Raw genomic sequence first — 21,549 nt, 5'->3', positions numbered from 1 at the left:
TTATCTCAATTAGGACGCCAGATTGGGGTTATCACCCAGTTCCAGTTATCCCACATTCACCTTGACCCTCACTCCAAATTATCACTACACAGATCAGCTGAGTTTCTCTTCACTGAAAACATCAACTTTTAAACACATTTCATGCAACAAGGACGTGGTTTTATATCTCACAACTTTCGGGTAGTTTACCTTAAAACCCCTCACTGACGGTGAGTTGATCCGTCGCCAACAGCAGCTCATCAACTCCGGATGTCAAGTGTTATAAAAGGACACTCTCTTTGTCATGCATACACGCAACGAGACCGTCCTCCATTTTATTCATGTATTCACTCATTTGTCAGTGAAATGACGGTGTTGGATCAGAGCTGTCAGGAGGCTGCATGTCTCATTAGATCCAGTTAATCCAGCTAGTTAGAACCAGTGAACAGATGTTGGGGCTAACAAAGGGCCCGAGCCAAAACCAGTAATGGGATCTGAGAGGGAACCAGTTTCACTGCCTGTCTGTCTGCGTTTAGTCCATCTAATCACCTATCTGTATCTGTCTCACAGTGTCCCTCTGACTACACAACTGTCTGTCCATTTACAGATTTTATTTTAGACTTGTAGTGTGAATTAATCCGATAATTCTCTGGTTGCAGCTTTGCAAACGTTCTGCTTTATGTCGCTGTAATCTGAATATCTTTGGGTTTTGGACAAAACGAGCAATAAGAGGACATCACCTCGGGTTCTGGGGATTTGTGACGGGCATAGTTTTACTATTTCCGGATATTATTTAGAACAATAATCTTCAATTGAGGCCTAGAGGCGTTCTCTCTGAGCAGATTACAGCCCGACTGGGCAGCTCAGAGAGTCAAATCTTAATACGTGAAAACATCTCATCCGGTGGCATCCTTGTGGCCGAGGGGTTCAGACTACTGATGATGTATTTGAGACAGTTCAAGTTCGGGAATGACCTTTGATGCATGTCATCCTCCTCTTGTTTCCTGTCATCTAACTAAAAAATGGAGGGAGCCTCTGTCTGTTTTCTCATCAACCGTTCATCTGATCAACTTCACACTTGGCGGATGTTCTGCTGAGGACCCGAGGAAGCGCAGTGTTAAAGCTACGGGATGTATTTATTGGTAGTGTATTGAGAGGGGACCCTTATTAACTGTTACACCGGTGAATGGCATGCTGGGTACAGCTTCCTCTCCGTTGCTCAGCGCGGTGGGAAATCGTTCGGACGAGCGGTTCTTGAGAAAGCAGCAACATCGGAGGCCAAACAGTCGGCAGGTTTAGAACGGGTACTGCACTAGTGAATCTAATACAGGCAAAAATAACAGGATTTATTTTTTTTACTGGGGAATATTAGTCGTGTCTCTGGAAACATCATAACATTCATTGCAACAATACTTTGGTCTTTAATAAAATCATAATTTTTTAACAGATCACTCTGCACGACAGTAATATTTGAAAAACTATTTGACAGATTTTTCAAGGAGAATAAATTAAGTTCTTTCTGGCCTCTAATATTTACTCAAAAACGTCAAATATGAGACATTTTGAGGCAGTCTCACGGAGTCTCCGATAACCGATAAACTGAAGGATTAAGTGTTCCTTTATGGGTTGAGAATTCTCCTCATACTTAAAGGGACTGTTTGTAACTTTTTAAGCGTATAAATGTACCGGGTCGGAACACACGCGCGCTCACATATGCACGCTCGCGTGTGGCCGCTGTACTCTCCTAGACGTGAACGCGCGCTCACTCCACACTGCAGAAGAGTTAGTAGCTCTGAGAATATCTAGTGAATGTGCAGTGGACGTTTGTGCAGAAATAAATGCTGAAGCTCCTCCAGACCAACAGAGGTTTTGCGTGTCTTGTGAAGTGACGGGGCTCCGCACGTTGTCGTCTCGTTACCGACCGGGTGCCGGTGTCTCCCTCTGGCTGCGGGTGGAGATGACAAGTTACTTGCTGCAGAGCCCCGTCACTTCACAAGACACGGAAAACCTCTGTTAGTCTGGAGGAGCTGCAGCATTTATTTCTGCACAAACGCCAAAAGCCAACACTATATCAGCATTGATTCATGGAGAGACCTTCGTCTGGTCAGCTAACATTACTGCCAAGCAGCTGAAATATAGAGTGATATTGTGCTTTTAGCTGACGTGTGTCGCCTCACTGTTTTGAGCGATGCTCGTTCATGTCTATGTAGAGCGAGCACAAGCACGAGCCCGACGCTGACTTTCGTTGATTTCACGGCCACAGGTGTCGCTGTTAAGAAGCAATTCTGAAAGTTACAAATAGTCCCTTTAAGATGACTATATAAAATATGAACCAGCAGTAGCTCAGTCTGTGGGGACTTGGCTTGGAAACCGGAGGGTCGCCGGTTCAAGTCCCTGCAAATGTGTGAAAATTGTCTGAAAAATATGTGAAAAACGAAACAGTTTCCTTACATAGAAATCAGACTAGAGTTTGTTAAAGGCAACCGAGAAAGTCGTGGAAGGTCTCAGTTTTTAAGTGACGTTACAATCTGTACATGTAAATTGTTACGTATAGTACCTTTAAGAAATAAAATGAGTAGACTAAGAATGTCTTTAGTTGAGGACTGTCATGTGAGAAATAATGGTTTTATAAAGGTGTGGACAGATGATGATTGGATACCTTCATGTGACATCACATCTGACTGGTGCTTTCTCTGCTGATCAACCACTGATATGAGTGTAAGACTTTTCTTCTGTGACTATCATGTTCTAAGTCTAAGAGACCACCTCTGAGTGTTTGACCATCGCTCTGCCACACAGTCATCTTCCCGTCTGTGCCGAGCTCCGACAACCTGCCTCTTCTACTTATCTTAAAAGTTTCTAAACCTGAACTCCGTTACCTTCTTTTCTTTGTAGATCCCGAGGGCTCTCTCCTTCGCTATCTTTGCTTCCTTTTCTGAAAGCAGAGACAAGAAAACAAACCCTGAGATAACAACATCAACACGACGCGGTGGGAAATCACCACGGGACACAAACGCTGGTCGGTTCAGTTGGAGGTTTAACGGTTGATGAAATACTGAGAGCGTTGGAACGACTGAGCTGCTGCAGACAAATAAAAAGTACCTTTCTGCTCTTTGAGGTAGTCGGAGTTTTCTGCCATCCACAGCGCCGTCTTCACTTTGATTTCTGTGTCACTCAGCAGATACTGCAGAGAAGGAGAACAACAACTGGATCACATTACTGGTGCTTTCGTGTCAAATCCTTTATCTCTTAATCTTAGATTGTCTTTATACTCTATGTTCCTGTATCATAAAGCAATGACCATGACACTTTCACCAGCTGATTACCGGTACTTACATTAACCCTCAGAGACGCATAATAGACCCGTTTTTGTCTTTTTTAGTTTGATCCATCCATCCTCTGAATGCTCTAGGTCTCTAGTTTGATCCATTCATCCTCTGAATGCTCTAGGTCTCTAGTCTGATCCATCCATCCTCTGAATGCTCTAGGTCTCTAGTTTGATCCATCCATCCTCTGAATGCTCTAGATCTCTAGTTTGATCCATCCATCCTCTGAATGCTCTAGATCTCTAGTTTGATCCATCCATCCTCTGAATGCTCTAGGTGTCTAGTCTGATCCATCCATCCTCTGAATGCTCTAGGTCTCTAGTTTGATCCATCCATCCTCTGAATGCTCTAGGTCTCTAGTTTGATCCATCCATCCTCTGAATGCTCTAGATCTCTAGTTTGATCCATCCATCCTCTGAATGCTCTAGGTCTCTAGTCTGATCCATCCATCCTCTGAATGCTCTAGGTCTCTAGTTTGATCCATCCATCCTCTGAATGCTCTAGGTCTCCAGTTTGTGGCTGTAAAGTTTCATGAGGCTGTGTTTATCCTAGAGGTCACCACAAGGTCATTTTATACAGTGAGGTCAAGTTTAAAAAAAAAAAAAATGGCAAGGCAAAGAGGAAATTTGAATGACCGTGCAGTTAGAGGTGAATATGAGTTGAACATAGCATGACACAGATGTGATGTTGTATAAAGTGCGTATATGATGAATAGGGATGCACTGGATGTCAGTCAGCAGCAGGTACGTACCAGCTCTATCTCGGTGTCATCGATCCCACTCAGGTCCAGCTCCCCGCTGTCAGCAGCACCATCTGTCACAAAGACATAAACCACAACGGACACACTCAGAATATTTGCTGTAACGCACATTTTCACAGCAGCTTCTACGTCCCAGAGGGCTGGAACAGGAAACAGCAGCTGGAGGAAGAATCTAACTAAAAGCATCTCTTCCTGGTGGAGCATCTTCCATCGAGGGTTAATCAGCAAATAAAACCGCACTGTGACTTCTGATAAGACGTTAATAGGCTTAACTGGCGTTCCAGCAGATCCACCTTAACCACGCTTTCTTTTCAATTACGATACGCTTCCTAGATTGCAGCGCGCTTTATTATTTTTTTAAACAGGGAGATGCTGAACTGGCAAAATTTGCATTTTTCACACCGACTCTCGCTTCTACCTGCGATGGAGCTGATTGCAAACAACAGACATTTTTAATGCGGTGATAGAAGAAGGAGCAATCCCCCAGGTGTGTGCACACAGTTAGGAAGGAGAAAAGGTTCAAAGAAAATGTGATTGGCTTTGATAAAAAAGGAAACAAAAAAAGGAGTAGAAGAAAACCATCAGTAGAAATTCAACAGCTTTCACTCCAAAGATCCGCCACCTTGATTAGCTGTTTGGGAACAAAGTGCAACTCTTTCTCCGGCTGCCTGCAGACATCACACAGTCAATCAAAGCAGCCAAAGATGGAGAGAGATGTTTTTAAAGAGGCGGCAAGCGGCAGGTTTACGGGAGTCATTTAACTTCTGTCAGCTTTCTGCCTTTGACACGTTCACAAGGGGCCCTCCTTCCTCGAGTTCAAACCCCCCAACAGGGCGGCAGCTTCAAAGACGCGCCACCTGAGTCCACCGGCAGCTTTTCCCGCTTCATTAAGGAGAGACAGGTGCACAGGCGGCGGGGGAGGGAGGGAGGGAGGAAAACACCCTCAGACAGTAAAGGGTGTGTTCTCCCACAGCCGAGGGGGATAATCTAGTCAGCCATTCGAGTTCAGTTAGCAGCTTCCTTAAAAAAAAAAAAAAAAAAAGCCGGCGCTCCAGAGGGGAAGAGACAGGTCAGCCGCTATCTGGCGGGCCCAGCCCTCCAAGAGCTTCCTCTCCGTGAAGTGTGAGGGGGGGAGATAAGATGGAGACAAGCCCTGGGAGAGATTGGCAGCTCCGGGAGGCAGCGAGACGAAGAGCTGATAACACCGGTCCAACCCCGGAGAGAGAGAGGAGGGAGGGAGGGAGCAATTACCGACTTATTATTCAGCCCGGCTTTGATATATCTACACTCGCTAATTTGATCAAACCCAGAAAATAGTTCTTGGTGAGCGTGTAGAGGAATAATCTTATACCGGCTGTCAGGAAGGTAAAGCTGAAATATGAGAAGTATTTTATTTGATTTAATTTTTTAAATGAAAGTCAAATTTGATGTCAAGTGGGTCGGAGCAGTAAAACCGTTGCATAGTAACCTAGAAATAACAACACCTCCAAAAAATCCCCTTCCTGTTAGAGTACAGAAGCACATCCTGAAAAACGTTCACAATTAATGAAAAAATCCACCCCAAACAGGAATAGAAGGGCATTTTATTGCAAAATTGGAATTAATTATTACTTAAAAAGTCATAAATTTGACTTAATATCAATAACTTTGGCTTACTATGTCAAAATTGTGACTTTTTTTTTTACTTAAAATCTGGACTTAATTCCCATAAAAAGTCATAAATGTGACAAAATATCTCAAAATTGTGACTTGAAAAATTAAAATATCCTAATTTTGACATTAAAGATTCATAACTTTGACTCGTATCTCTTAAGTTTGACTCCCAAAGTTTAAATTTCTATGATAATTCTTACTGAGTATATCATATTTTGATATGAAAGGTCATTATTCTGACTGGAAAAAGTCACAAATTTGACTCAATGTCTCAGAACTTTGGCTTACCATGTCAAAATTTTGACTTTTTTTTACTTAAATTTGGACATAATTCATATATATACATTTATACACTCTGAAGACTGAAGAGAAAGTTTTGGAAAAGCTTAGTTTCTTGTGAGATAAACGTTGGATTAGTGAGGACAGAGCACCAAAACAGAGAGAAAATATAATGGTTTTATATTTAAAAAATAATCAGATGTTCAGTTTTTGTTTTGTAGAGAAAGAGATGACACCTTCACAGAAATACAGAATGAGTAGGGCAACAAAGCTGACTTTTAACACGCCGTGGGGACGACCTGCACAACGTAGATTTCTTTTTGTGAGTTTATCATCACAGTTTCGATTGAACGCCTGAACATACTTTTCTACTCATTCAGTGTCCTGGCAGGTGAACAAATCCCTCTCCACAATGAAAACCTGACAAAAGGTGAAGAGAAAAGGAAGGAAATCGAACATTTTTTGATTCTATTTGAAAGTCTGTAGACACATTTTTTGAACTGTGGATATCAGAGTGCAACAACAGAGGTTTCTCCTTTTAGAAATAGAGACTTCAGATTATGCTGCACAAACAGTAGATCTATGACAGGTGAGGGCTGCACTAAATAAGACGTCTCCTCATTAAACAGAAATATCTGCAGCCGTCTGGCCTTCATCAGTGGAAGCAGCTGAAGGCCAAAAACACTTTGCGTCACTCGGAGTAAGAAGAAGAAGAAGCGGATTACATCATCTCATTAGCAGGATAAAAAAGTGGCCAAGACTTGCAGCACATCCAGAAAACTTCTGAGTCCTGAAGGAAAAACAGAGATCACCTCCCTGCTGACCTCGAACGCGGTGAGAAACTGGTTTCCTCCTCCTGTCCGGGCTGACAGGAGAAGCCTGAGGTCTTTTGGCAGCAGCTCACAGATGCAGCAGCTCTGCCTGCATATCAATACAGAAAGAAACACAGGATTCCCCAAACATGTTTCTTTTTTCTTGTCTGAGGAGCTTCTTCTGCTCTCCAACAGTAAATCCCTCCGGCACACATCTCTAACCTCGTACTGAGGGAGGAGGAGGAGAGGAGAGGATCCGTCCTCCAGGAGAGAGAGCTCTCTGAGGGAATTCAATATTTCTAAAAAGCAGACGAAGTGATGGAGGGAAAAGGTGGTGATGGGAGAGACGATGGCTTAGATCTGGACTATTAATTATGAATACTCATCTGTCTTTTACTGAACTTTTCAAATTAAAATTAAATGTGTGCCATTTTCACACGGCACTTAAAGTCACAATGAGGAGAAGCCTTTCTAAAAAACAATTTAAAGAAAAGATAATCCCTGCTGACCCAGAAGAAGTGTGTGGTGGTTTCTGTATCTGCAGAGACCCTGCAGCCCTCTGCATGGACTTTATTATGTTGCTGTTTTGGGGACGTTTCTGGGCGTCAACTAGGCTTACCGCGGGAGTCAGTGTTACCTGTGTTGCAAGGTGTTCGGGCATACAACTATTACATTACATGCTCCCGTCGTCTTACTTTTTTATCTTGTTATCTATTGCTTTGTTATCAATACTTAGCCGGTGGATGGACACTACAATTATAAACTGAAAGTGTCTCATCACAGAGTACCAGGAGTCAGACTTCACACACGGGGCGAGAGTGTGTTGACAGACGAGACGATGGCGGAGGATCGTGGGCGGTGTCAAAGCGAAAAGTAAAAGCACCTATATGGCAATATTTTGGATTTAAACTCAATGCTATAAGGGAACCATAACGTTAATGAGGCAATCTGTAAACTTTTGGTATGAAGCCGTGCGGAGGATGGAGCGGTCGCAGCGGCGCCACATGGAAACCTGCGGCCCCGCAGCAAAAGCTGGACCGGAGATGTCAGACACACAGCCATCCGACGTTAAAACCCAAAGTAGGCGCTCTACAGATATCGGGCCTCATCTTTTCATGTAAAATGTGTCATCACAAGTTTATTAACCGGCGGGAAAATCTCCTCAGCATGACATCCCTGGCGCCGTCTTCTAAGAAAACTGTAGCGACAAGGTGCCAGCAAGGCAAAAAGCCATGTGGACAAAGCTCCATCCAAAACAAGAGTGAATCTGGGGTTGGCTCTCACCCGCTGGGGAAAAGGGGCTAACCTTGAATGTTATGATTATAAACTGCATCCGACAAACCCCTACTCATTGTGGGTCAGTTCATCCAAATTACAAAAACAATCTCACTTGCAATAGTGGTGTTTAATGATGCAGCTTTTTAGAAATCTGAGATTCCTGTTCCTCTCCGTTAAAACACTGATGCATGACTTTTAAAATGTGGATTAAAAGCAAAGTATCATTTTGACCTGTTGTTAAATTCCTCACAGAATTAATGCTAATTAGCGAGTGCTAATCTACGTAATCTGCACCTGACAACGTTTTCCATTTCAAGAGAAGCTGCTACCTGAATGTTTTGTACGTTGTTTGTTGCTAATAAGAAAGAGAGAGGAAAGACTTAAACCGTCTTCACATGATAAGACATTTTGTTTTTCACTCAACCGCAGCAGGTAAAAGTCACCAAAAAGAGGAACGCCATTCACCTTTTCTAGGCAACAATAACAGCTGTAGCTGTTCTCATTGGTTGCGCTTTGAAAGGTCAAAAGGCATCCAAGGTCAAAGTGGAAATAATTTTAACTTTTGTCGGGCGGCACCGCTCTCACTATAGGAAAACAATGGCACAGCCAGCGCAGAGCGGTTTTACAGCTGATCATGTTTCGGTGGCTTAACGGTTCCAAAACAGATTTGTTAAAATCAAAAGATAGCAAATCTGTGCTGAATTTAACCAATTAGGTTGAACTCAAAGTGACTGGTAATATGGAATCAAATCTGCATGAAGAGAAACTAATCGAGGTAAACAATTACTTAATTAATCAATCAATTTATCAGCAAACATCTTCAGCTCCAGCTCAGTTCAGATTTGCTGCTTTTCTCTGTCGCAAAACAATCAATTTATTAAGAAAATGATCTTCCGATTAATCGATAATGAAAACAACCGTTAGCTGCAAACTGCCATTTGACCTTCATGATATTAAAAATCTTCACAATTTGTTGAAATGACGACTAGATGACGGGTTTGTGACCCCAAAAAAGGGCGAAATATCGCTGCACATCCCAGTCCGTCGCCCCGCATTACAGAGTAACACCAGTATTAGCGTGACTGAATTTGTACTGGTACGTTTCCAGGTGGTGTTTTCACTCGTCACGTCTTGTAAGCTCCTTCGTCTGCCGTCGAGAGTTTACTCGTGTTTGCTCACATCGGCGTGTTCAGCAGCAGTCTGAGAAGATGCCAACTTCAATTACTTTTGGCGAACACCGCCGGGCCTGAAGATAAATCGACTCAGAAACAAGAGGAGGACGGCGTAGCAGCAGTCTGCATCGCCATCGTGCCCTCCAGGTGTTAACTCTATCGCCCTGTTCTCTCCTGGTCCTCACAGACAGGTAACCTGACCCAGGATTTACCTCTCTCTTCAGAAACCCTCCCCCCGCCCCCCACACACACATCGCTGTGTGCCAGGCGGCGACAGGCCTGATGTCTGATGTGGTCAGAGAATAAGATGCTTCACTGCAGAAAGAGGCTCTCCAATACCAGAGAGGAAAACACAAAGAGACAGAGAAAATGTGCCCTGCAGGAAGGAGCGCTAACAGGTGAAGGAGACGAGGCGAGGGAGGGAGAGAACAAGAGATTTAAAAGAGAGAGAGAGAGATGGAGGGAGGAGGGAGAGCTGGTGGGTGAGAGATTGAGCCAAACATAGAAAGTAAGAGATATTAAAGGATGGTGGTGTTCTGTATTATGTGTTGGTCCGTCTCTCAGTACTAATGTCCTAAAACAGATGGTCACTGTAGTTTTTAGCTAAAGGAATAAATAGTGCATTTGTCAGGAACTATTTTCAGTGGCGGATTAATACACATGTGATGCTCTAGTGAGTTCTTACAGCACTATTACAGGACTGTATGTGGGATTGGAACTTTGTTTTAACCAGACCACAGCCCAAAAGTTTAATGTTGGCCGGTCGTCAAGTCACTAAGAGTTTTATCTGTTTAAAAGCTTAAAGATAAAAAGTTCGATCAGAGATTTGTTAGTGAATTCATGTCGTTTGCCAACTGGGAGCTGGCTCCAACATGAGTTGGGCCATTGGATCCCAACGCTACAACAGTTTGGCTCATTGATGTGCGTTTAATAGTTTTTGGACTACAATGGAGCTCTGTGGCGCAGAGGAAGAAGACGGATCAGGCTTTGGATTAAACATATTTGTTAGTAGATCAATTCATTGTTGGTTTCGGTCTTTTCGGGGACATGTAAGGAGAGGACGTCTCTACAAAGTTAGACTCTTTAGATGTAGGTGACTTTCCTGATGTGATGTCTAAATCATCAGGATAACAAGGCGACATGTTTCTGCTCTTTTCATGGGACTTCTTGACAATAAGAAAAATACGACATCGCCAGCTTTGTCCTTTAAGGGACAGAAAGAAAAATGGCAAAACTGCAGAAGAAAATGCCAAGAGTAGGGGTGAGAGAAGGAGAAAAGTAGGCAGAGAAAGACAAAGAGAGGCTGAGATTAAAAGAGAGACAGAACGGAGGGAGGGAGGTAGGAGATGGAGAGACAAAGAGACTGATGGAGAAACCCAGCAGGAGGTAAGACATGGAGGAATGAGCAGCTGAGAGAGAGGACGGACAAAAGGAGGACGTTAGGTAAGAGGAGGAGACAAAGAGATGAAAGAGGAAGAGGGAGGCTCGCTGATCTTCTAATCCGGAGTTTCATTTGGGATCTGAGGAGAAGACACGGACAGAAAAGACGAGCAGAGAGGAGGAATAGAAATGAAAAAAAAAAAGTCAAATTAAAAGGAAGTCAGCTCCACACCTCCTGTCCTCTCCCTCCAGCTCTCCACCGCCTCCTTCCCAAAAAACAAAGAGTGTGTGTGTGTGAGATGTGTGTGTGTGTGTGTGTGTGATTTGCAGGATCACCCATCATCCACACTTCAAAAAAAAAAAGGGAGCCCACATTATCCAGACTCTTGATGTCAGCAACAATCCTGATCCTCTCCTACATACCGACAACCCCCCCCCCCCCCCACCCCGACCTGCAGCGAGCTCTGCCACGGGGCTGCAGGGCGGAGACGAAGACATTTCAATTTGTCAGGATTGTGGCTCTTAGAGGGACGGTGACCGGTGGAGGGAAAGTGAAATCGACTGCTGCAAAGAGCTAGCACTTTCCAAAATGCTGGCTCCGCCGTGTATATGTTTCAGAGAGGAGTACGCAGAGTTTGAAATGTGAAAAACACTGTGGTGTTTTACAAAAATAGCTCTGGAAATGAGATGGAAATAAAGCTGCAAATGATTATTTTCCTTATTGCTCATTTTTTGATAAATAACAACAAACGCAGGTCTCAAGTTCTCAGAGCTGGAAGAGATGTCTTTAGTCATTTAGTCCGTTTTAATCCAACTCTGATGCTGTTTGTTTGGGCAGTTGTGAAAGCAGTAATCGTACTCAAGCTTGCAAGAGGTGGTCTCCAAGCAAACCCTAGTGCCGTTCAATTACAGTGAGAACATAATCAGACCCAGTTTGCAGGAAGTGAACCAAAACACAGGAGAATACAGGCTGCCTGCGCGGGCATTTGTTGAGATGGACTCAGGTAAACGCCGGGTTAATATGAGTGGGAGAGGACTGACCTGGACTTCTGCAGAAGTCCGATGTTAGCTTGACATCTCGGCCGATAATACATACAGAAAATGCAAAATAAAGTGCACAAAAATAATCACTTTTATAATGTAATTCAAGACAAACTGGAGGAGAAGGGATTCGTGTGCACAGTAGATCCGCGTCGAGAAGAAGACCACAATTCCTCAAATGTTCAAAGCTATAAACAGAAAATGTTGGTATCGACTTCATAAGCGATTCTGGGCTATTTTGCTTTCATATGAAGTGGAAAGAAAACACCCAAAATACACATTTAGATGTTTTATTTTACTACTTTGTCTATTTGTGTCTGTAGATTTCTCCTAAAGTTACCATTAGATAATGCATCATTTGCATAATTAAACATAACATTTCAGAAAACTAACCTTCACCCGTAGCATCTCCCTTTAAACCATCAATAGATTATTAAAGATGTTTTCATCTATTGACTAATCAATGAATTATCACATTTTTTCAGCACCTGAGGAATATTTTGAGGGGAAATCTACATTTTGATAATGACGCTACACAGACAGAGGAAGATGTCACATCATTGGTAAGAGGAAAAAGAAGAAATATTTATAATATGGCATATAAACAGCTTGTACTATTATATATGCAAATCTGAGTCCAGTAATAAAGAATGAAGTGATATTAGCCTGCATGTATTGTTGTATGTATGTTTGACTCTTTGCATTCACTCTGTACGTCCTGTTCTACTGTTCTACTGTTCTACTGTTGCTCTCATGCTCAGACATCCATGGATCAGATTGTCAGTAAAGTGCCTCAAATACTCGCGGTGTAGCAGTCCTTCCCTGCAGTAGTATGAGGTAATCAGGCTCGGTGCCAGCTCTGCCCCGGAGAAATAACCAGCCAGCCGAGGCAATAAATAGAGTGCTAGATTCTCGCTGACACGGGCGGGCCGGGCGAGCCCATTAAAACGTGACCTCCGCGACCTTGGAGAAGCCCAGACTGAGAGTACGCCCACTCAACCACCTGCTCCTCCTCCTCCTCTAGAAGCAGAATGGGGAGCAGAGAGATGTATACGATAAGACTCCTGGAGGCACACTTGTTTATATTTAACAGCTATGCTCATAAATGTGTGCGCTGGGACAAAATACATGATTTTACTTTTGTTGTTTTACCTTTTTATCTTATTGTCAATGAAACCAACAATGAATGTATCTACAGGCACCAAATGTGGATTAATCCGCCGCTGAAAATAGTCCCCAACAAAACATCCTTTTTGAGTAACATTTGCTAAAAACTACCTCGAAACACCTGCTGGTTTTATTCTTGACTTTCTGGTCTTTCTGGTGGAGAAGAGGCTTTAAACTCTTCCACCTCAGTGTCAAACTGTAAAATCTGACCTTTTTTACTCCCTGTATTTATGCACAAACAATAACCATTCTGCATACCTACATGACAAGATGTTTCTCAGTGACTTTCAAACGACCCTAGCTATTATCTGATCTGATACCTCTGTAGTTCAGAGTTTATTAGCCACTTTATTAGGTACATCTTGCTAGTACCGGGTGGTCTTCATCTGCTTCAAGGTTGGACGTGTTGTGCGTTCAGAGATGGTATTCTGCATACCTTGGTTGTAACGAGTGGTTATTTGAGTTACTGTTGCCTTTCTATCATCTCCAACCACTCTGCCCATTCTCCTCTGACCTCTGACATCAACAAGGCATTTCCGTCCACACAACTGCCGCTCACTGGATATGTTCTCTTGTTCGGACCATTCTCTGTAAACCCTAGAGATGGTTGTGCGTGAAAATCCCAGTAGATCAGCAGTTTAATACTCAGACCAGCCCGTCTGGCACCAACAACCATGCCACGTTCAAAGTCACTTAAATCCCCTTTCTTCCCCATTCTGATGCTCGGTTTGAACTTCAGCAAGTCGTCTTCACCACGTCTGGATGACGTAATGCATTGAGTTGCTGCCATGTGATTGGCTGATTAGCTATTTGTGTTAACAAGCAATTGAACAGGTGTGCCTAATAAAGTGGCCGGTGAGTGTATATTGCAGTGAAAAACGAGGCCACAGTGAGTAAAATGTTACAGGTGCAAAAAGCGCCCTGAAGCTGCTGCTGGGGTTTAAAGGGTTAAAACCTTTTGTTTGGTTGGTGATAAAACTTGGGTCGTTTGGAGCCTTTCAACAAACGAGTAAAGATTTATTTGTGTCCTAATTTAACTGTACTGTTGTCCTGCACAAAAAGCTGTCCTAACCAGTAGCAAACAAACAAAACAAACAAAAGCCCGGATTAGCCGACATTACATCACTTTTTGTTTCCATTGTTATGAGCAGAGCAGCCATATTGTTTCTCAGTTACCTCTCTTCGCCATCTGTGTCTGCGTCCTCTCACACGAATGTTTGTATTGGAAGTGACGGATCTTTTCAACAGTTGGAGTAAAGTTTTCCATATTTTGAATAAATGTCTTTGATCAAAAAGAGATGTCCTGTCAATTTGTCCTGCTTCAATATTCGGCCTATTTGTTCCAGAACAGTCTGTAACTTGACATCACAGGAGGATGAATTAATCATCAGCACTGAGTGAATCTACAATGTAAGAACATCACGACATGAACTGCCTCTTTGATGGATACGGAGGACAGACGCTCCTCCGGTCCGTCAGCAGTCAAGCGGAAGAATTTGGACAATGCCGTCATGAAATGGAGAAGGTTTAATGTGCGCATTGTTGTGCACCAGAATCAAACATTTATGATGTCGGACGACCGCCACAGGAATGTTTAGCCAAACGTTGCCTTTGCCACGCCGATGAATCGGCGCTCTGTGTCTCACATGCAACCAAAAACCACTTCATGCTCATCTGCATGAAAAATATTTACAAACCGTCTCTGGGAGAGAATCCGCCCTCGGACGCCCTTCTGCTGCTCTACATCATCAGTCTGGGATGTTCAAAGAGCTCCGGCTACGATTCTGTGATGAGAAGTGGCAGTGGACTTTCTACATGTGTTTCTGCTTCCCGATATTGATTTTCTATGTTTCCTATTCAGAGAAGAATAAGCAGGAGTCACATCCTCCCAACTCAAAGCACAAAATGTCTCATAGCTGCAATGCATTGTGGTATATTATTCTAAGCAACTGTGGGTGTAGGAATCAGTCTCTCTACGCCTCTTCTCTAATGGATTTCTGTCTGCATGGTGGAGGAACGTGGGTGCAAAATGTCTCTTTTCGAAGTGACAACAAAAGCCGACATTTACTGTTGATGTTTTAAATCTTTGAGATGTTTCAAACCGGCAAAAAACAATCTCACCACAAAGTCCATTAGAAAGTCTGGAGCTTTAAAATCACACAATCTTCCTCAGATCCCCACAAGGTCAAGGATGAACTTTCACTCTCTACTTTTCAGAATTTAGTATCTCAAAGTACGTGTGCACAATACATATGAGGTCTTTGGTACGGGGCTACGTTTGTGCCTTTATTATGCAATCAAACAGAACTACTATCGACACTGCAATCAAAACATGTTTTATTGCAAGAGAAATTAATTTGTGATTGTAAATGTATTCAAAAACTACATTACTGTGTTAGCTGAGACATAGTACTAACTTCAATTATTACTTCTACTGATTAGAAACAACATTATTAATTCATTAACTGATAATTAGGTAATTATTGGGCCGACCGATTTTACTAGAATAAGGCAAGAAAGTACTAATTTGATTCATTACTCTCACTGAATGGGCTGATGGACAAATATTTACTTTCTCCTGTGAATAAATAAAACATTTGACGCAACAGTGCACCCGATTCCATTGTTATCAGGCCATTAAATAGTCGCTATTGGTCGCCATAAGTACCAGAGATATGGGTCAGTTGGGGCCTACTACGCCTACTACGTTGTAAAAGTGAAATCTGCTGTGACGTAACGGCCGGCGGCGAGCGGTTCCCTGCCTCTGCCTGCCTGCTAAACGGTAGCTGTCATCTCCCGTCAGGCTGGCGGCGGCAGACGAGACGGCTTCGCTTTCCCTCCGTGGGCCAGAAGACGCACATCATCTCCAATCACAGCCGGCTGCTGTGACGGGCCGCCGCTGCAGCAGCCGTCACACCAGAGAGACTGACTGCTAACTGCTGCTCACACACACACACACAGATTTCATATTCCACACCACGCTGCTGCTGAGGCAGCTCGGCTCAGCGCTGACTCACTGAGAGCGTTATGATTGGCCGTCCACAGAGAGCGGAACTGAGCTTGAAATAAACATTAGACTTTTGTTCTTCTTCTGGTGTTTGTGCCGTGTATCGGTGACGCCCGTCTCCCTGCGCTGTCATCGCCTGTCTGTCTGTCTGCCAGTCGCTCTCCTCCTCTGAGAGGTTGTGTCCATCCGGCCATATGTCCATCAAGCTCTACTGTACCGCCCCAGGCGCCGTAAACACTTCCCCTCTCCTCCTCCTCCTCACACTGAGGCCTGGCCAGCTGTCCCAGCAGCAGACAGGAAATGAGTACGTTTGTGAATGGATCGGATGCATAAATTACTAATAAGTCATTATTAATTAATAGACTTGATATTTACAGAAGATGGCCATAGATTTAAAGCTGTTGTTGATTGAACAATACCACTCAATCAAATATTTATCTGACAGGTGCTGAGATTCTTTCACCTCCCATCCTTCGCCACAAACACACACCAATTTTGTACTATACTTGTGAGAACCGCCACAAGGTCCTGACACACCAAGTAAGGACAGTTTGGGTCCGACGGTGATCGTCTGTCGACCTAGTTTTTTCAGTGTGTCCTGCACCGTCGGCTCTAGTCTGCCCGTGTCGGAGGTTTTTCCGCCAAGTCAGCATGTTGAATCAGCGGCGGAGCTCGTCGGTGAGAGAAATCACTCTGATTTGGAGAGTTATTTCCTCTCACGCAGGTGCAGAACGTACGTGGTAGTTGGCCGTCGGCTGTAGTCTTTGCGGTGTGTTCAAGTGCAGCTTTTTGGTAAAAATAAAGGCGACGTGACGCGACGCAACAGTCGACCTTCATCACGGCTACGTCTTTGATGACGGTTTGGCGCGTCTGGGCCTTTAGGCTACATCCACACTAATACGTTTTCAAACGCATAACTTAATAACACCAAGCAACACATCGTTTCTTTTGGCTCCAGCTATCGCCAAGAAAACCATTCTCCTCAATTTGAAATCCAGACACCTCCTCTCTCTATAAAACAATGGTTGAACCTCCTCTCAGAACATATACACCACTAGAGCAAGTCTCCGCCAAACAAAATATCAAATCACGGAATTCAATACAAATGTCTCATATCTCATCTCATCATGCCGCTTAATCTACCGGTGAACTAAATAAAAATAGTAGCCTAGCGTCTACTACTACTCTCGCCGGCGTTCGTGTCTCGTGTGAAACCAGAAGTCAACATTGATTTATTTGTCACGTAACTTGCGTATTTAAGTAACGCCACTTCCGTAGTTATTTGAACTCAAACCACGACATTTTCCTAAACTTAACCAAGTAGTTTCCGGTGAAAAGACTGTCTGCAGATAACTGGTGGAAATTGACACATGTTGCTGGACATCCGTAGGAAAACGCAAGAAAAATGAGGAATAACTTTTCGTAAGATATCATACGAACCGTTGTATGAGGATACGTTGCGTAAGTAGATGTCAAGACTCAAGAAAGTTACCGCAAATGACAGACACACATTTTAACAACCAATTAACTGCAACGATTAACGTCTTTTGTTCCCTCCTGGCGAGGTTGAACAGCTCTGCATCACCGGTTACGTGATTGGCCACCTCAGCGCGACGTCGGGTTGCGTTTCTCCAAAAGTTGATTATGTTTCTACTTTCTACGCTGCGCCTTGTTCCGGCAGCCCAGACGCACTATACTCCCAATCAAAATGAACAGGCAAACTTGCGTTTTGGACGCATCACTGGATCTGGTGTGAACGCAGCCTTAAACTGAAGGAGGACAAACACATAGATGTGTGTAACTCAGCTTTTCCAACAACTCCCTGCTTCATTTCCTCACAGTTCCACACATTCACAGGCGTCCTTCACACGTCACACTCAGCCGTCGAGCCTTCAACACTTCAACACATGAGATAACAACATTTGTCTCCAGCGCAGTTTCCTTTGTTTGAGGAAACTTCTCGAAATAAATCTCAACATAATTAAAAGAGAAACCAGATTGTTGCACTTGTATCAAGAAAATTAAAATTAATTGTGGAAATTCCTAAACAATCAGAGCGTTGGAGACTCTGGCGGCTGCTGGGATCAAACCAGTGACCTCCTGCCTCTCTCCTCATTAGCATAGCAAAAAAGACAACACAAAGGAGCTTGTAGATCTTTTTTTCTGACTGCTGAGGAGGTAAAGTGTGCTGCTGCTGCTGAAGCACAAGATGACACTTTGCATTTCCTTTCATCCCTGAACGCCTCCTCTGTGGACACAGAGAGAGAGATGAGACAGATGCTGCTCATTTAAAAAGACTATAATTGACTCAGCAGAGCTGCTGTCAGAACGCAGATCTGTCAGAGAGCTTCTACCACGCCCCGAAAACGCTCAGAGCGACGATTCACTGCAGTAATTGCTGTTAGCGAGGAGGACGGATGGGAGAAAAATGGTTCAGGACAACAACTTCATGTCTGGGGGGGCAATGACGGCTTCCTTAAACGCAGCCTAACACCTGTAAAATAGCGACTAAAATGGGGTGTGAAACCAAGTTAGATCTTAAAAAATGAAATGGATTCTTCAAAGAGCAAAAAAGGCCCGGCTGAAATCTAACGTCTCACACACTTCAAACAGCCCTTTTTCCCCCAGACGTTTTCAGGCAATAAAAACGGCAGAGTGGTTTGACAAGAGCTGGGGAGCTGTGCTCACCGAGGTAGTTAAGGTCAGGGCAAACGTCATTGATTGAACTAAGTGCTCCGCTGAAAACTGTGTGCCTCAATCAATGCCGCCTCTAATGGTGCGGGGCAGAGCTCCCCGAAGACCGACCGCTATAGACGAATGTGACAAAGTCATCCCGAGGTGCTGGAATCGCGTTCCTTCTGCTGGCTGACTGCTGTGTGGATCTCCGCGCTCCGCTCTCAGTTTCTCCTCTGATGGCACAAGTTAATGAAAATGCCATTACTCCGACAGGCCGTCGATGAGGGAGCGGGGTAGAAACAGGGCGACAGATAGACAAGAAGAGTTTAACTAGCTGGTTCAGTGACAGCAGTGGATGCACACAGTTCAGAATCTAAAGGAAAGAATAAAGGAAAGTATATTGTGTATATATAACAACATTATTAACTCATTAATTGAGAATTAGGTAATTTGGGGTGACAGATTTTAACCCATTCACATATCTGGAGGTCAGAGGTCAACGGACCCCTTTGAAAATATGCCATGACAGATTTTCCTCGCCAAAATTAGCGTAAATTTGGAGCGTTATTTAACCTCATTTACTTTAAAACTGAGCCTGCTACAATCTAAAAAATTGAAGTTGCGTTAAAGAAATTAGTGACATTAAAACGAATTTGCGTTATGATCGCGTTAACTGTGACAGCCCTAGTTCTAACATGTCAAACTGAATGTAATGTACTGCATTGTATACTATAACAGGCTTCAAGGGCTTTTGAAGCGGTTATTTTTCATGTGAAAGAATTTCATATTAAAGCTTGTTTCATAAATTTGTGCGATTTAATTTGAGCTCATTCAAGATATTAATAAAGGGCTGAATAATAATAATAATAATAATAACTGTATTTATATAGCACATTTCAAAACAAGGTTACAAAGTGCTACCCAGAACTTAAAATCTAAACAAAATAAAATCACATAAATAGTTACAACAATGCACCATCAATTAAGAAAAAGCCGTAATATAAAAGTGAGTCTTAAGAAGTGATTAAAAGGAAGATACTAAGTTTGCCTGCCTGAATGACTTTAAGAGTAAAGACGCTCCGTTCTTTTTTTATAATGCAGATGTCTTTGTTTCCCGTGGCACCGAAGGGGGATAAATAACAACATAATAAACAACAACAAAACATCTGTATCGGTCCATCATTTTGCAATCGGTGCATCCCTAGTTTTAGTGTAAACCGCTGTGACCTTCTTGTGAATCTTCTTTTGGATGATTGAGACATAAAATCTGTGTAGAAATGAGTTGAAACTCACCAGTTCGATGAGATAAAATAAGGTGTCTATGGTCGTAAATACACAACTCTAACCAAGCAGCTCTTGTGTGGCCGTCTGTGTTTCCATCTTCCTTAATAACGACCAAACTATGTTTTCTTTTTTTATATAGTTTCCTTTCTTGTTCTCTTTTCCTGAGAGAATCCTAAATTACAGCCTCTCTCTCTCTCTTCCTCTGCCCTGCCCTCCGCCAACAATGTCCACAGAAACTCCACTCACACACTCTGCAGCGTAGAGATGAAAGACTCGGCCCTAATGACAAGCTACCCCGTCCACTTAATACTTCAAAGATTGAGCTCTGTGTGGGGGCGGGGGGGCCGTGATACCGCCCCTCCTGGCCTTCCCATACCCACCACAATTAGCCCAAAGAAGTGAACCCAGACCAGACCAGGACCGGCCTCAATCTGCATCTCTGTGGAACCGACCTCCAAAACAAAAACACAGGAGGCAGGAAAACATGGAGATACATAAACTAACACTCACAGCGGTCACACACACTAAACCGAGAGTAATCAGACACATGTGTTCGTCTCTAAACACACATGAATGAAATGACACGCAAATAAACAGAGTAACAGAGTAACAGAGTACCAAACACACACACGGTGCACAGAAAGCGTCCATTTCAACCTGATACAAATGAAACTAAAGAAGTGACTTATGAAGTTCTTTAAAAGACCCATGTTGGAAAACACACATGAAGGTTTTGTACAATGTATGTAAACAAACAAACCTAAAGCTGAAGATACTGGTATCATAGGAAACTAGAAAACCTGATGAATCCATCGGTACCAACCATGTCAGACTGAGAAGCAAACACAGTATCAGCATTGATTCATGGAGAGACCTTCGTCTGGTCAGCTAACATTACTGCCAAGCAGCTGAAATATAGAGTGATATTGTGCTTTTAGCTGACGTGTGTCGCCTCACTGTTTTGAGCGATGCTCGTTCATGCCCATTTAGAGCGAGCACAAGCACGAGCCCGACGCTGACTTTCGTTGATTTCACGGCCACAGGTGTCGCTGTTAACAAGCAATTCTGAAAGTTATAAATAGTCCCTTTAAGACAGTAGATGTTAAAGTGTTCGTTCACTGAACTGGTTCTGATGGTTCTGATGGTTCTGATGTCAAATTGTCTTTATGAACTTCTGTAGAAAAGAACCAAAAGGGTCACTTTGTTTTGCATTTGACCAATCAGGGAGCTTTTTTAAGATGGTTATACAAACCAAAACAGAACACTGTAGAATAAATAAAAGGGGAGTGAGCAGCTACTCTCTAATCACTCGACTCCCCGCTGAGATCAGCCCTCCAGTCCCACCGGACAAAAATTAAACCCTTTAATCATGACCGTTTCATCTTTTAATGCCCGTTCTGTCATTCATGGCCACATACTACGATGACCCCCTCGTGATGCGGCGACTTAAGGAGGAGGATGACTCAAACTAACATCACTCTACAACAAAAATAAATAAATAGAAGGAGACACATTTACAATCAACATAAGAGCTTATGATTCATTGCAGTTTGGTTAATAGTGGCTGCTCTCACTCTTAACCTCCTCGTCCCCGCTTGTGTATTCCCCTGATGAAATGAGGTCAGCGGCATTATTGGGGGGGGGGGCGCGGGGGGACATTTTCATCAGGTTAATGGGCGGTGTGACCTGAGCTATGGGTGTTTTAGGGAGGCAGGGTTTTAACAGAAACCAGGAA

The 21,549-nt window shown here is 43.3% G+C and overlaps 1 protein-coding gene across 1 annotated transcript in view; it reads right to left on the bottom strand.

Moving 5' to 3' along the window:
• Window positions 1-21,549, bottom strand: part of LOC119474766 (transcription factor IIIB 90 kDa subunit-like) — a 123,488-nt gene that overhangs the window by 49,166 nt on the left and 52,773 nt on the right. The window contains exons 13-15 of the mRNA XM_037747029.1: window positions 4,057-4,118; window positions 3,082-3,163; window positions 2,859-2,914 (exon numbers count right to left, since the gene is read on the bottom strand). Of these exons, the coding sequence (XP_037602957.1) occupies window positions 2,859-2,914; window positions 3,082-3,163; window positions 4,057-4,118 (200 nt within the window). The remainder of the gene's footprint in view (window positions 1-2,858; window positions 2,915-3,081; window positions 3,164-4,056; window positions 4,119-21,549) is intronic.

Source organism: Sebastes umbrosus, chromosome 16, assembly GCF_015220745.1.
Source record: "Sebastes umbrosus isolate fSebUmb1 chromosome 16, fSebUmb1.pri, whole genome shotgun sequence".
Taxonomy (NCBI): Eukaryota; Metazoa; Chordata; class Actinopteri; order Perciformes; family Sebastidae; genus Sebastes; species Sebastes umbrosus.
This window is presented reverse-complemented; position numbering and strand designations above follow the sequence as displayed.